The 15,950-nt window shown below is 32.2% G+C and overlaps 1 protein-coding gene across 19 annotated transcripts in view; it reads right to left on the bottom strand.

The window, feature by feature from the left end:
• The window catches only part of LOC136039341 (basement membrane-specific heparan sulfate proteoglycan core protein-like), a 392,752-nt gene that overhangs the window by 31,722 nt on the left and 345,080 nt on the right, over positions 1-15,950 (bottom strand). For all 19 annotated transcript variants that reach the window (XM_065722975.1, XM_065722972.1, XM_065722979.1 and 16 more), the window contains 6 exons: positions 13,734-13,902; positions 11,672-11,769; positions 9,040-9,194; positions 6,258-6,486; positions 4,187-4,369; positions 1,908-2,057 (listed from right to left, as the gene is read on the bottom strand). In XM_065722975.1, coding sequence (XP_065579047.1) covers positions 1,908-2,057; positions 4,187-4,369; positions 6,258-6,486; positions 9,040-9,194; positions 11,672-11,769; positions 13,734-13,902 — 984 coding nt within the window. The remainder of the gene's footprint in view (positions 1-1,907; positions 2,058-4,186; positions 4,370-6,257; positions 6,487-9,039; positions 9,195-11,671; positions 11,770-13,733; positions 13,903-15,950) is intronic.

The raw sequence follows: 15,950 nt of genomic DNA, 5'->3' as shown, positions 1-15,950 counted from the left end.
TCTTGCCCTCTCCTCCTCCCTAAATACTTCCTTCTTAACCCAATTGGTAACATTTCCCCCTTCATTCAATTCCTCTTTTTTTAAAATTCACCTTAAACAAAACCCTTTACCCCTTGTCTCATTGACCGATTTGTAGAGACGCAGGGAATCAGGAGGGCTTCTTTCATACTGCCAAACCTGTATCGCTTAATTTCGTAAAATATTATCTATCATCTTTGCAACCTCTTTATCTACACCTAATACATTATTCTAAATTTCACCCACTCCAACGTCTTGTAAAATCCTCCTTATATAGTGCAGCCGTGAGCTTGGAGGTTCAGCTCTAAGAGTTTCTAAATAAGCAGACTTCAGTAGCAACACTCGTGGCATCTTCACTATACGCTCCTAAAACCTTACCATACCCACCTGCCTACAACTTCTTAGCGATAGAATCCCTAAGTCTCATCTAAATACTAAACTATTCGTATTCCTATTAACATCTAGCCATCTTATATTATACCCAAGTTGTATCCTTTCGAACTTATCATTATTCTGGAATCCCGAAACGTTATTCATAAATCCCCATTCGTAATTAAATAGAAAAGGCAAAATCAGAATGCCAAAATTAATTAAAGTCATGTGCAACTCATTTTCCTAGATACTTCATATGATTAGAAAGCAAGTGCTTAGAAACCTTTGTATGACTTAGAAGCTTGAGAATTCGGTAGCTATTGAAGAAGCCCCACTAGAGTCACTCACACCTGTGGTTCTACCTTAGCTCTTTTTGTTTAGCCAATGGAATCTTGATCATGTTCAGCTTGATTGTCTTTATCTAAAGATTTGACTATCTAAATATCTGGCTCACATGTACCTTTCAAATGGCAGAAAATCAGCGAAGAACTATAAATAACTTACACATTATTAGTTCTTGAAAACCAATTTTTACTATTGAAATATCATATTGATTGAAGAAGTACAAGTACATATAATGATACTTCTGATGAGCATAAATTTACCTGAATTAGTTTTCTTGCACTACTGCATCCCCAATGAAACATTAATCTCATGCTCTAATCCCACTGCTACAATCACTTGTGTATACTTTAAATATCCCTTAAGAATCTGTTCACTGAAATCATATTTTTACAATTTTAAGCCAAGACATTCAAACTTTCTATTGACGACAATGTTCAGCATGAGCCTTTAATAATCTTACTACTTTTTTCAAATCGATGCTGGTTTTATAATATAAAATTCGACTCAAAAAGAAAAACTTTGGAATTTTATTAGACGTGACTAAGCTTAGTAGAGATGAAACACAGCTTAGTAGCAGTTAATAAGTTTTCCTTTTAATGCACTTCTTAGTAACCGGACACTTAGTAGCTGACGTTTTAATATATTTGTGAATTTTAATAGGATTCTGTATTAAGCTTGGTCAATTCCCGAATGGTAAATTTTCGAAATAAAGGCTCTCATAGTTAACAGACTAAAATTAAATTGTTTACCTTAACTTATAACTGATATGATATTTATGACAAATTTCCGGTGACAGCCGAAATAATAACAAAAGACCGTCTGGTGAATTTGGTCCACGGTTGCTACGAAATTTTTTTTCAGAGTTGCGCGGCAGTGGCTAAAATATTTCGTTATATGTCCAAATCAGGAATTGGCTCAAAAATGTGTTCAAATAAAATCAAGTATCAGCATTTCTGGTGGCAACTCACCATATTCTGTATGTGCTATGATTCATTCTCAGCAACTTGATTCATATTGACGCTCAACAGCCCATCCTTTGCTAGTTATTTTTCGTTTTTGGGTTTCTTTTAAAAATGAACCTGAAATATTCTTTTATTTTAAACATACCTAATGTTTAGCCGATAATAGAAAAAGAAAATAAATTCCGAGAGAAATAATTGATAGTTTCTTACCAACAAATCCCTGACTAAAACCAGCCTGCTTGTGAATATTTCTGAAATCAGGTACTGCGCCAATGTACAAAGGTGTCAGCAGGTCAAGGCCCTGAAACTTCCCTGGTGCTTGCCCAACGTATGGAGACTGATCGTTAACAATCATATATCCTGAGGGAAAAAACCTTGTTCAATAAAACAGTAATAGAAAAAAGCTGCAATAGATCATTTGAGAATGCTACAAACAGTCTTGTATAAGAGATCGTTGGAAAGTAACATCCGTTTATGCAAAGTGTGAAAGCCACTGGCAACAATGGCACTGTTTTTGTACAGTAAGCATCACCGAGTAGATACCAACCTGTACTTCCATAAAGATCGCAATATATTTCGTCATTCGCATTAATCTGTCGAAATTCGGGCAAACTTTGATGTTCAATTTGATGCAAAATTTGATGGTATTCGGGTGATGAGACAATGCGAGCAAATTTTCTTAAAAGCGGCAGTCATTTCTCACGAAATTTGTGTTATTTACAGAAAAATATCAACAATGAACGCATTATAGATCAACAAAAATAGGAGAAGATGGCAGATCTCCTGATCGAAGACGACGGATTGATCATTGAGACTGAGGAAAAAAGTGAGCAACCATAAAAACTTGAAGGAAAAATTTACAAAACCACTCGTATTGGCATTTTTTACCATCGATCGTGTGGATTTAGCTACAACGAATTACTACTTCTTAACGCAACAGAAAAGTTACTTGGGTTAACGGCGGTAATTTTTTGACAAAAAAAGAAAAAAAAATCCAAAAATCACAAACAGTGTAAAATATTAAGAGGCAAAATTTAACCAAGTGTGTGTGGGAAAATTCGCTTTTAATTGTTGCTAGACGAAAGTAACTTTCTGAAAAGCCCTAATAGAATGATCTAACTTTGGCTATAAATCAAGCAAATGTTTTTTTTTTTTTTTTTTTTTTTGAAAAAAAACTGATATAATAATAGCTTTAGTTTTTATAATAATTCTAAATATTTCCAGACGCTTAAGAGAACCCCCTTGCTTGAGATTGACAAGAGCCCTCCCTCCTATATATTACATGACTTTATTGTAAAATAAAAATGCGCAATCCATCTTTGATCAGATAGAAAAGCAAGTTCAAGACATTTCGAAATTAAGGATAAGAGCCTAAAAAGAAACAGGTGAAAATGATATTAAAAACATTTTCAGTTTAAGTCATAAAAAATTACATAAGAGAATATTCTTGTTAAGCTAAACAAACAACCCGGCTTCAATTGAATCCTGTTAAAGACAATTTGATTTAATGACAAATCACAACTATCTGTACGCTGGTAGATAATAATGCTGCTTTACCCCTTCAATTCCTACATACCTATGCTTTGTTTTGCCAAAATAATTGAACTTTTAATAATTATAAGCCAATTCCTAGCAGCCAAGAGTGGAATGACTAACTGATAATTAATTATAAAATAGATAATATTTTATAACATATGCGAAGAACCATTGAAAAACAGCAATAATCAAAGCTCTCAGCCTTTTCAAGTTCAAGTGTTCAGAGGAGAAACTGCCCCTCCCCCCTAAATTCAGGAGTAAATGAAGTCATGGTGGCGACTTTTCGTAATAAGGCACTATCTTGATGAAAGATAGGAATTTCAGAACTTTGGCTTATGTCCTGAAGATGAGATACAATCTTGAGTTTAAACGATCTTAAGCCCGCACCATCACACGACACTATCGATAGATAGATCAACAAAAATTTAATTTAATACGAATATAACAAGCAAAAAATATAGAGCTTGTATTTCGCATCAAGTCTCCGAATGGTGAGGAATAAAAAGCTTCAAAATGTTACTATTCAAGCAAACTAACGATAGATAATTAAAAAAAAGAAGAAAAATTACATGGATAGCTAAAGGTAAAACACACAAAATAAAAACTAAAATATATATACAATAAAATACAAAAAAAGATTAGCCAAAACAGTCTGGAAACAGCACCAACCAAACCCTATTGAAAAATTTTTAAATACTGATTTTAGAGACTATAAATATTGGTTTGTAATAATCTTTGTAAAAAGCAAGGAATGAGAATAAGAAGCAAGGAATGAGAATAAGCCAAGAGAATAAGTGATTATACTTTCAAATTTTTGTTCGTATACCTCAGGAGCTTCCATGACAAATATGAAATTTCCTAAATCATGCATGACAAATTGATTTATTTAAATATGAATGGTTTTTAATAGAGAAGAAATCAGAAAGCTAAAAAAATACCTTCCAAAAACTTACCGTCTTTCTTATTTCTCGAGAGCCGGACAGTATGCCATTTTCCTACTTGAATTGGAGATGAAGCCCGTATTAGAGCTGGACCAGAGCCCATGTCGAAGCGAAATTCTGGATATCCATAAGAAAGGCCAAATGATACAAAATCGCCATTGCTTCCCTCCTTTTGAGAGCTGTAGAGTATTAAGCCTAGAAATTTTTTTTTCACAGAATTAGATTTGAAAGCTATGTTTGAGTGTAATTTCAAGCTTTATGTTTTATATATATACATATATATATATATATATATATATATATATATATATATATATATATATATATATAAACCAAATTTGCCACTCAACAAAAAATATCTACCAGTTTTTTTTCCAAAAAATCTCGCATTTTTCTTGCCTCAGTCTCTTAGACTATCTGGACTATCTCAATTGGACTATCTGTCTTTGCTTATTCTACAATTAGCCATGACTTGATGCCCACAACTATTCCATTTTAATTCAAAAATCAACGGATTAAATAAATAAACTATTCATACAATTTCTATAGAAAGAAACAGCCATTTTACTTTTTTCAGTTAAAGGAAACAAAAGTCAAAATTGATTTTTACATCAATTCCCACTACAACTATGGAATAAGCAAGAACTAATCCAGTATTTCCTTACCTTCAGTTTATAATAATGATTTCTTGGAATACTGTCATTTCTGAAAAATTGAAATGGAACGATTTGTCCCAATAATAGAAGTTTTTATCCAGGGAGGAAGAAAAATCATTTAAAGCCTCTAATTTATTCGTGAATTGATTTTAGACGTTTTTTAAGACTTTACTTTCGAACATTGACTCTTAAATTTGATCGTTCGTAAAGATATTCCCTTGAGGTGCAAATTAATACTAAAACATGATAAAAAGTGCTTTGACCATTGAGTAAGAATTTTAATACCGATTATTCTGATAAAATCAACACCAAATGTTTTAAGGAATTTGTTCGATACCCACACAAATAAATAAGCAATAAGAACCTAGGGTATTATTCCCCTATATTATTGCTCCCGTGTTTTTCTCTTCCTTGGTAAAAATATAAATTCTTGATTTTCTATTAAGTTAATAAATTTACCAAGTGACTTTCATGAAAATTCAATTAGTTCAGTGATCCATACGGATTTGTGCTTATATGAAGAAATGTGACCATGTTTAAGCTAAATCAGAACAAAAATCAAAGGGCAAGAAAAGAAAAGATGTCACTTGCTAATGCTAGAATTGAAAAGGCTGAAAGTCAAAAGACTTCAAACATCTCCTTTATAGCGAAAGTATGTCCGTTTTTTTAAATTAATAAAAATTATAAAAAGGTACTATTTTTTAAAATACATTCTCATATAGACACAAAATGATTCAAATGGTCAAAGAACTAATAATCTATCTGTTTTTTTAAATTCTTCGGTTGCTCGTTCCATAGATTTCTTTGATTTAATCTCTTTCTGGCTTAGTTAATATAAAAACGAATACTGCTTGATCTTGGGATTATTATTTAGTCTCATTTGACTTCCGTAATCAAAACTTATGAGGAAAAACTCGTTTCCTCCTCTTCGTCAATTGAATTTTGAGTAAGCCACAAAGAAATTGAGCGCAAGGAACGAAGACTTTTTCTTTTCAACCTCCGATTGGCTGTCCTAGAGTGACAGAGAGTTCAAAGAAGCCGTCAGAAACCTCAATTGAAATTAGTGGCAGCTATATTTATTACAAGGGATGTTTACAGATTGGACAAATGCTTCATTTCTCAAAGTGATTATGTAGAGTGATCTAACTTTGATTGTAGGCTACATTACTTTTGACAACAATTTTTTTTTGCAGCCCTTTTTTCTTTACTGCCAATGAAAAATTGAAAAAAACCGCATGAAAAAAGATGTTGAAAATTGAAAAATTTGAAAAAACTTACGTTAACTGCTGTTGAGAATTTCACTTTCTGGTAGTACAAAATTTCAGGAAATTCAAATTTTCTAAGTTTTATTCTATGCGAAATGATATTTTACTTGGAAAGTACCACTACCCCTCCCTCTAAGGTTACTAATATTCGAATTGTCTTACCGTCGGGAACTTCTGGCTTAAAAGATAACTCAATATCAAACTGCAAATAGGCGTCAGGCAATGTTGGAAGGGCTATGTAAGATAGTGGAGCTTGAGGAAAATAGGAGATAACACCTGTTACTGAAAGGATTGTGGGAATGTCAAGAGTGCTTGAATCGAGTCCTGATGTCACGGTGCAAATGTATGTCCCAGCATCTTCAGCCTTCACACTAGGGAGAGTCAATTTTGCCTGAAAACGTAATATATATATATAGATATATATACATATATATATATATATATATATATATATATATATATATATATATATATATATATATATATATATATATATATATATATATATATATATAGATATATATACATATATATATATATATATATATATATATATATATATATATATATATATATATATATATATATATATATATATATATATATATATATATATATATATATATATATATTTATAACCTACTTATATATAAAGATAAATAGTTAATAAACACAAACGAAAATCAACAATAACATTACAAAAAAAAAACACACACAATAAATCACAAAAACAATCAAACAACAACAACATTAAATAAATAAAATTAATGAAACAACCGAATCAAACCATGATGAGGTGACAAACGCCGACACCCTGTTTGCGAAATCTTTTATTGTAAACCAGTCAGCTTTTCAGTAATATTCGGGAGGTGAAACTTATTTATAATTGTTCTATTCCTATACCAAAGAGGAAGATAAAGAAGATATTTACAAAAACGGAAATAGGCCACCCGAATATCACTAAAATCCTTATTCCTAAGTATAGGATAATCACAAGTATAATCTAAGTATAATCATACTGTTATATAAAGGACTTTTTTCTATGATTGGTCAAGCTTGATAGGCGGATATGGAATGTTACTAACGGACGTGGTTTAAAAGCAAGTTAATTTGAGTAGAAGGTATTGGAGTTTATGGATGATTTATAATTTATTTATAAATAGTTGATTGATAGTTTATAATTAAAATCAAATAGAAACTTTGGAAAGGGACAAACTTATTTTTAATAAGGCGCCTTAAACAAAAAAGTTTATATGAAGACGTTCGAACGATGACTTTTCAGCATATCATTAAAAAAGGAAATAAATACGGACACGCTGAAATAATACAGAAGTAACACAGTACTAAATTCTTTAAAAGTAAAATAAAAAAAAGCTTTGAAATTTTTAAATGCTTTCTTACAAATTCAGAACAGGTCCACTTGCAGCATTACAATTCTTATACGGAAAAAAGGACAAAAAGGAAAAATCAGGTTTCTCAATCTATTAATAAGTAACCATATATCACAGTGTCTCCATCTGTTTCTTCAATTTAAAGATCTGCCATAACTTATTTGCGGTCTATATATGACTCATCAGTGGTGCCAATTCAAGAGAATTCAGAGGAAGGGGGTTTTTCGATTTTCTTCAGTTTCCAAATAAAGGTATTTTATTTATAATACACAAAGAATATGCTTGTCAAAATATAGCGAGAAAGGGGGCTAAAAAATTCTAGCCCCCTTTGAGACCGTTCAAGACCATGCAAGACCGTCCAAGGTCATGTATGGCGAATAATGCGACCCAAGGGTGTTATCAGCTTTTGCCTCTTAGGACTTTTCATATGATGTTGAGCAATAGCCTTATTTAAGAGCATAATTTTCAAGAGATTCAAATGCAATGTTGCGATTTCAATCATATCTTGTTATTTTACCCCCCTCCCCCCTTACACTAAAAATAAGTATCGAAACATTCCTTTTCTGAAGGCAATCAACACGCGCACTTAAAGTAACAGCCAATCAAACGTGTACTTCGGAGCGTAATCCAACCACTTCTTCCTTTTTTCTAAGAATAAGAATTCTGGCCAGGCTCATATTATTGTAGTGTTATTTTCATTTTATTTTTTTACCAAGTATGTTCGGTATTCACTCAAGACAACTGTAGCAAAAAAAAGAAAAGAGGGCACACAAATTCTTGGTTGCTTGTGGTTAAAGCTTAATAAAGAAAAATTTCTACCGCGAACAAGACCACCCTTATTTGCATTTACATACATAAAAAACATACCACTGATGCTCAAATTACAAAGAAATAATCCAAAAAATTGCTAGAACTATAAAAAGACTAAGAAAAAATGCTCGATATGGTCTGCCAGAGGCTAATTAGTTAATTTCGCCGTAAGGGGTACCATGCCCATGATTTCTCTCACAGTTTACCAATACTATGTCATTCTAACCTCAGTGGTGCCTCTTACCAAACTGGCTTAGTGTCCAAAAAGGAAAAAAATTCTAGCAAAATGGAGTTGAGGCGGCTAAATTAAATTTTGTATCATCGCACTCTCATACACAACCACTTAAGGTTAGGCGTAGTTCCCTAGAAATCCCTAGTCTGAAGTTATGTACACATGGCTATATCCCCTCACCCTCCAATTACTCCTAACTTTGAGAGAAAGGTATGCTCTTTCAATGACCAGTTTTGTTCCCCATCAAAACACCTCTCCTATCACCTGCTGGCACCAAGCTTGATGACTCGCCAACAGTTTAGGTTCAAGATCAAAGACTATTTCAACGGAGCCGTCTACCATATGGTTAATACCCCCATCAGCATCCGGAATAACGCGGTATTCTAGCACTTGAAAAAGCCGAAACTACCCCCTAGACACCACTTGCTTATACTATACAAAAAATAACATGATAAGGAATCATATTAAAGACTTGAAGGAGGACGGGAATTAACAGAAAGTTAAAACGTACCCCTTGATGACTTGCGTCCATTGGTAGAGATCCACCCTGTCGAGACCAATGGAAAGTAAGAGGAGGTTGGAGATTTGACCTGCAGTCCATCACTACCATTGAACCAACAGGAGCACTCTTTGTTTCAACTAAAGGTGAATCAGAAGCAACATTGGCTGAAATCAATATAGATACAAATTAAGGTATGGATGTTTACAGAAAACATTGCAGTGAAGTAATTACAGACGAAATTAACCATCAGAGATAAAAACAGATAAGAAACTATAACTAGTTAAAAATTGTACAAAACTAAGGAAGAAACTGTAAAATATTTTACGGGTTTTAATTAGGTTGGAAACAAGTTATTTTGCTTCTCCTGCCTTTGTGCCCAGGTCAATGTACTTTGAGCAACTCTAAGTTTAATCTTGTAAAAAGATACCATATACTGATTGGTTTAGCCTATATTTCTGGCAAAATTATAATAAAAAGGTATCCCACCCATCGTCACTTTTTTCACATTCTTCCTCCGATTAGATTAAACGATTTGTATTGAAAATTGGGTACTCCAACCGACTATTCTTATTGATACTTACAGCAGACATTATAGCGAAAATTTCTTCTTTTTCTTTAAACTTGAAGTTTGGAGATATTACTGCTTAATAAAGTAGCTTGTTTAAACATTAATAATCTCAAACCGAAACAGTTAGATATCACTTCTTGTGCATCTGTATCATTACAATTAGATTTAGATTTAAGAGAGGAGAGTTCTGAGTTCTGAGTTCTTTATTTAACATTAAAATCCATAAACAAAAAATTACTTCAAGACAATCTCCCCCATAAGGCTCCATGGCCGGGAAAGAACAGGGGAGAAAAAAATACCAACAACAAAAAAATAGGAAAATATATGTTATACAGCTTGTTTATTACAAACAGCAAAAATGCAAAAATTTCAAGAAGAAAAGACAAAACGAACACTTGAATAAAAAAAAATGGCGGATACTCACCCGTTTCAATTCAAATTGGAAGCATTGGAAGAAGTAAAAACCAAAATTAATGAAGAATACGGTTGCTTAAAATCAGATTTACATTCGCACTATCTTTGACTATACGACAAACAGAGCATTGCTTTCAGACCATCTGCTTATGGTAAGCTCATTAAATTTGTGAAATAAGATTGAAACAGAGAGAAAAAAAAAAAACAAGTTTTTCAAATGAAAGTAAGAAGCTACATGCAAACTTAAAGCAAACAGAGATTATTACGTATATGAGGTGGTTCATCCCCTCCTCAATACCTCGCTCTTTACGCTAAAGTATTTTTAGTAATTTCCAAAGACCTATTTATTCTAATTAAACAGCCTTCGTGGTTCAGGGGTCATTCTTAAAGAATTGGAAAACAATTCGAACTTTAGTGTAAAGAGCGAGGTATTAACGATGGGGCAAGCCCCCTAATATACGTAATAAAAATATAAGAATATTTTTTATATTCGTATATTTAAAAGTTACGTATATTTAATACTAATAAAAACGTTCGTAAATAGAATTAAAGTTCTAGTGGCCTTTTTAAATAACCAAAAAAACTGGAGGACAACTAAGCCCCTCAACCGCCCCTTTTTTCTCAAAATTGTCCGATCAAAACTTTGGTAAAGCCATTTAGCCAAAAAAAGTAAAATTAATATGCAAATTTCGTTTTAATTATTCATGTACGGTGAGCCAAAATTAAAACCTGCATTAATTAAAAAACGTTCAGAGATTAAATAAAAAAAAGTTTTTTCAACTGAAAGTAAGGAACAACATTAAGATTTAAATCGAACAGAAATTATTAGATATATGAGGGAGTTCGTCCCTTACAAAATACCTCGCTCTTTACGCTGAAGTATTTTTAGGAATTCCAGAAGAGCTATTTATTCTAATTAAACGGTCTTTGTGATTCAGGGGTCATTCTTAAAGAATTGGAGCAAAATTCGTACTTTAGTGTAAAGAGCGAGGTATTGACGAGGGGGCGAACCCTCTCATATACGTAATAAAAATATACAAATATATAGAAAAAACTTGCTTTTTTTTTTAATTTAATCAAGACTAAGAATCCAATTAAACACTGTACAATCTAATGATTGAACGGGTTGCAAGGTTATTTTTGATAACTTATGACAAACTAGAGAATCTCTCAAGAAAATTAAGAAACTTGACTTAGGCAGATCTAGGAAAAGATGTTCTATTTAGAATAAGACAAAGACTTATTATCCATGGGATGCCTACAATATTTTATTTTTACAAGTTTTAGGTTTTTCTAAAATACTTGATGAAAAAATGAGAACTAACTAAAAAATTCTGTTAAACGCCAACTTCTTGGACCCTTAGTGGCTCCAGTCGCGACTAAGTTTCGGGAAATTTTGGCAAAATTTAGCTTAATGGATTCCACATAGTTTTGCCAGCATCAACAATGGGTAGGAGGAAAAACAAGTAAAACAACAAATCTTTTTTTTTGTTTTTTTAACACCCCGGATTTTCAAACACTTATATTTAATGGTTTCTAGAATAATTGATCCCTATTTAAATTCAAATGGAAAGATTCACTGAACGAAATGGATCGGACTAGTCGAAAATTACTTTACCTAATGGTTGAAACATAAACTCTTAAAAAAAATGGTTGTACCTTGGATTGCAAGGACATAATCTTCTTCCTGTCGTCCTTCTAAAGTAACTGCTGTACATCTATATACTCCGCCATTATCTGTGCCGACACCATATATTCTTAAATGACATGAATTAAAATTATTTCACTTATTAAGATATCTCAAACGAGGTCACCAAAAAATCACTGGATTAGTTACTAAATAATTACATTTTTTGCTGAAATAAGTTATTGGGTTACATTTTTGTTTAAATAGATATATGTCATTTATAGAGGACTGTCGCTTGCTAATTTCTCCAATCATAGGACCATTGACAAGTCCCCATCGAGCCCACGCATTTACACAGACCTAATGATGTGCCTACTCTTCGACACTAAACAAATCCGTTGAAAAATTATTAGTCTTTCTTACATTCTAAAGAATTCTTTTTAGTATTTGTAATAAAATATTTAAGTCCCTACTATTCTACTATGGATCTATAGTCCTAAATGATCAGAAGTCACAGAGCTAAGCGTTAATAGACCCCCTTGCTTTTCTCACAGATGAAGGAATTTGAATGTAAACATTAAACAGAGGATGTTATAGTGCTGACAATGATTAATAGAGGATAAAAGGGGGCAACAAAGTCGCCAACTCAACTCCTCGCGATAAAGTTTGACTGGTGATTTACTAAAACCATTTTAGCTTCCAACAAATAAGGCCAGTTGGTAATTGCCAGTTTTTTTTCTTTTTTTTTCTTTTTTACTAGTAGTCTTTCATAACATTTGAACTGAAAAATTTATTGTCTTAAGCAGATTCGAACAAGTAACCCCTTTTATCATCGATACGGTGTGATAAAAAAAAACTTTTTTTTTTATTGATAAGACTGCACTTGTGTTGGAGCAGTCAGTCTTGTGGGACAAGAAAAAAAAACAGTCTCTTTCCTATTGTCTGAAAAATTATGTTCTTTCTTTATATACTTAATTTCTGATAGTTTTTTATATAATAATCATGGCTAATTTAGATATATCCAGGGATTATCCCCCACTCCTTACAATGATTTGTACACTGTTTATACCAATATTGCCCAAAAAAGACTGATTCAAGTGCAGTTCCCTTCCAAAATAAAATATAATTTTCTTTAATAGGAGGGAGTTGAAACCAGCTTTTTTCAAAATTATAAAATCAACTTTTCATCAATTTGTATATGTATATACATATGCATGCATACATAAATGTTGAATAGCCCAATACCTTTCGATATCTCAAGACGGCTTTAAATGTGCAAGAGACATTCTCTTGTAGAGTCTAATATTATGGGTGAGGGTTGGAATCCGTACAAAAACCTTAATCCCAGAATTTTTTTTTTTTTTTTTTTATAATTAGATGATCCGCTGAATGGGCATTTGGAAGTGGTACAGACTCTTAGCCTCTAAACCATGCTAGCTTCCCTGACAAAGATACGTTTATGTATTTCAATACTAAGAAAGCAGTATCCGTAAAGTATGTCTACAAATACAAGGGTAGTTAATGGGATTCATTTTCCTGGGACTGGCTCCTTTTTTAAAACCTTAGGGATATGAAAATTAAACTATACACTAAACATTAAACTACCCTAGAGTAGAACAATAAAGGGAAAAAAGCCCTTAAGACATTTTTTTCAAATATAACAACTAAATTTCTTGTAAAATTTTCTTATCTTTTCACCCTTATTTTGAAATATAAACAAACTGAAAAAAAAGAAATACTCACTGATAAAAAAGGGAAACTAGACTGATCTCCATAAATTTTTATTGGGGAGGACAAAAAGGTGAAGCCAATAGAAAAAAGCTCGAAATAAAAGATTAACAGTTTTGCAGTGATCCTTTCTTTTCATCGCTAATTGACTTTCAGGAATTAGCAACGTCTGAAGGTAATTGCCTTTCAATAATTATATTTAAAGTGAAAACATTCTCAAGGGAATAGCCGCCAAGAGATTGCCATAAAACCCAGAATTACATGTAAAGCGAGAAGGATACATAGATTGAAAGTAATCCAAGGGTGAAAGGCAATAGAGGATGTGTGAAACAAAACCAACATGTCAACTAATCCGCATAGACTGACCTAAGAACAGATCCTAGTGGTTGAACATTCCTTTGCAGTTCAGCTCCTAACCTTGACCAAGAGATAAGAGCAGATGGCTCTCCTTTGACCTCACATCGCAATTCCAAATCGTCTCCAAGTTGCACATTGTCTAAGTTTGGTGTTATAACCACTGGTAAATTTCTTGTATCTACAAAACCATACAAAGCATTATTTCTGATGCAAGTATCTTGAGAAGTTGTTTCAAAATTTTGATTTTTAAAAGCATTCACATTCTAAATAAGCTTTATTGAGTTTCTGTTCACTAAGCATGTTTTGGTGCATAACTGGCCATGATTGCGACCAAAAGTCTTAGAATGTCTCATTCTACACGGCCACGCTTGACCTTTACACTACTAAGTTACTTTTTATCCCTAATTTATTCTGTTTCCCTAGAAAAGGTTCAAAGTCTTATGTTCATTGCTTTGTAAAATCATAAAAATTTCAAATAAACTTTTTAGTCTTTTAGCTTCACAATCTGAAGTCTTATTGCACAACAAAAGAGAAAAGTCATGATTTTGTTTGTGTTAAAACCTTTTTTTGGCACTACCAAAGTTATCATAAAAAAACCAAACTGGTAATTGTTATCAATTTGTTATTTTTTGTGGTTGAAAACTATGCAACCAAATCATATAGACTTGCAAGACATGAAACTTTATTGTTCTTTTCTTGAAACTTTATTGTTTCTTTTGTTGTTATTCTCATTTGTAGCTCCAGTAAAAGGATTGTTGAGATTGTAAAACGGGATTTCATCCAAAAGAAAAAGCCCCCAGGAGTGGAAAAGTACTCTAAACGAAAATCAATTTCTTCAAGTAGCTTGCTACAACTCAACGAAATTATGACATGGTTGGATTATTGACAATGGAACAATTTAAATTACTGCTCGCTTCATGTAGTCGTAAGTGTAATACACTGATTTGTGTTTTTCAAGGAAAATTATTCTAAATGATAAGACACGCAATTCAATCCTGCATTAAAGCCAGATTAGTGGCCTAGTTTATTATTTAATGATTTTCCACTTACTTCAAAATTAGACAATAATAGAACAGATAACTGTTCTCGCGCAGTGGCGTCAACTCATGAAAAGTACATGCCAACTCAAAAAAGGGGGGCGGAGATATTAAAATTTATACCTTTACAATGAGGCAATTTTGTTGTGTTTTTTCAATTTTTAAATGAAAATACCCAAAACAAGGCACTTTTGATTAATCTACGTTTTCATGAGTAAGCACCCCCAGATAAGTAAGATTCAATCACGTATATTTATCGTTATCAAACGTGGTTGCACCCCTCTATATTGTTTGAGCTGAAACCTGGTGGTAATGCCAATCTTATATCTGAATAAAGTTTAACCGAACACCCAACGACAAGAAGTGGACCAACAAATCTCACATTTGAAAAGCTTATTATGTCATCCCAAAAGAAATTAAAAATATTGTACGCAAAAATTTATATCCTAAATTCACTATTCTCGTTTCATAAAATATTTGTTAGTGTTTTGAAATAGTTTCCCAAAAGCTCTACTTTTACAAATCTAAATGCTGCCACTAGTATGACCAGTTTTAGCAAACAAAAATTTATAACAGCGCTGCTGATTTTGTATAATACAGATATTAGTATTTTTTCTGTCTATTAAATATATAAATTTTAACAAACCCCTGACAAATACAAATTTAAATATCTTAGGTAAGTAATTACACTTTGTTTCATTACCGCCATAAACATTTTCATAGCTTATTATGCATATCCGGAGACCAGTCTAACTAAATCCACAAAACAAACAACTAACGAAATTTTAAAGATAAAGCTTCTTTCATGTTTTGATTTCAACGTACTAATGATCAAAATTGTCAAAGATTTTTAGCTGCTTACTAACATGCTTGAGTATGGAGACTATTCTTAAGTTCAGTGGATATTCGGTTGGTGAAATTGGCTTCCAAAATTGTTTAGCAATTCATAAAAAAAGAAAAAACTTTTTTTGGGTTGTAACCCTTAATTTTAGGATACAACAATGTGAATGTACAAGATTTAGAGCCAACCAAGTACTTTGGCAAAAAAACCTTAACAAATACAAAAATTGGACTCTGGTCAAACTGCTTTTTTAAGCATCATTCTTGTAAACTTTTTTACTATAATGAAACAAGGAGACAAGAAACAAGGAGAGCATGATAATTCTTAAATGAAAATAATTATACAGCT

Source organism: Artemia franciscana, chromosome 19 (assembly GCF_032884065.1).
Source record: "Artemia franciscana chromosome 19, ASM3288406v1, whole genome shotgun sequence".
NCBI classification, from domain to species: domain Eukaryota; kingdom Metazoa; phylum Arthropoda; class Branchiopoda; order Anostraca; family Artemiidae; genus Artemia; species Artemia franciscana.
Note: the sequence above shows the minus strand (reverse complement) of the source record. Positions and strands in the feature narration are given on the sequence as shown.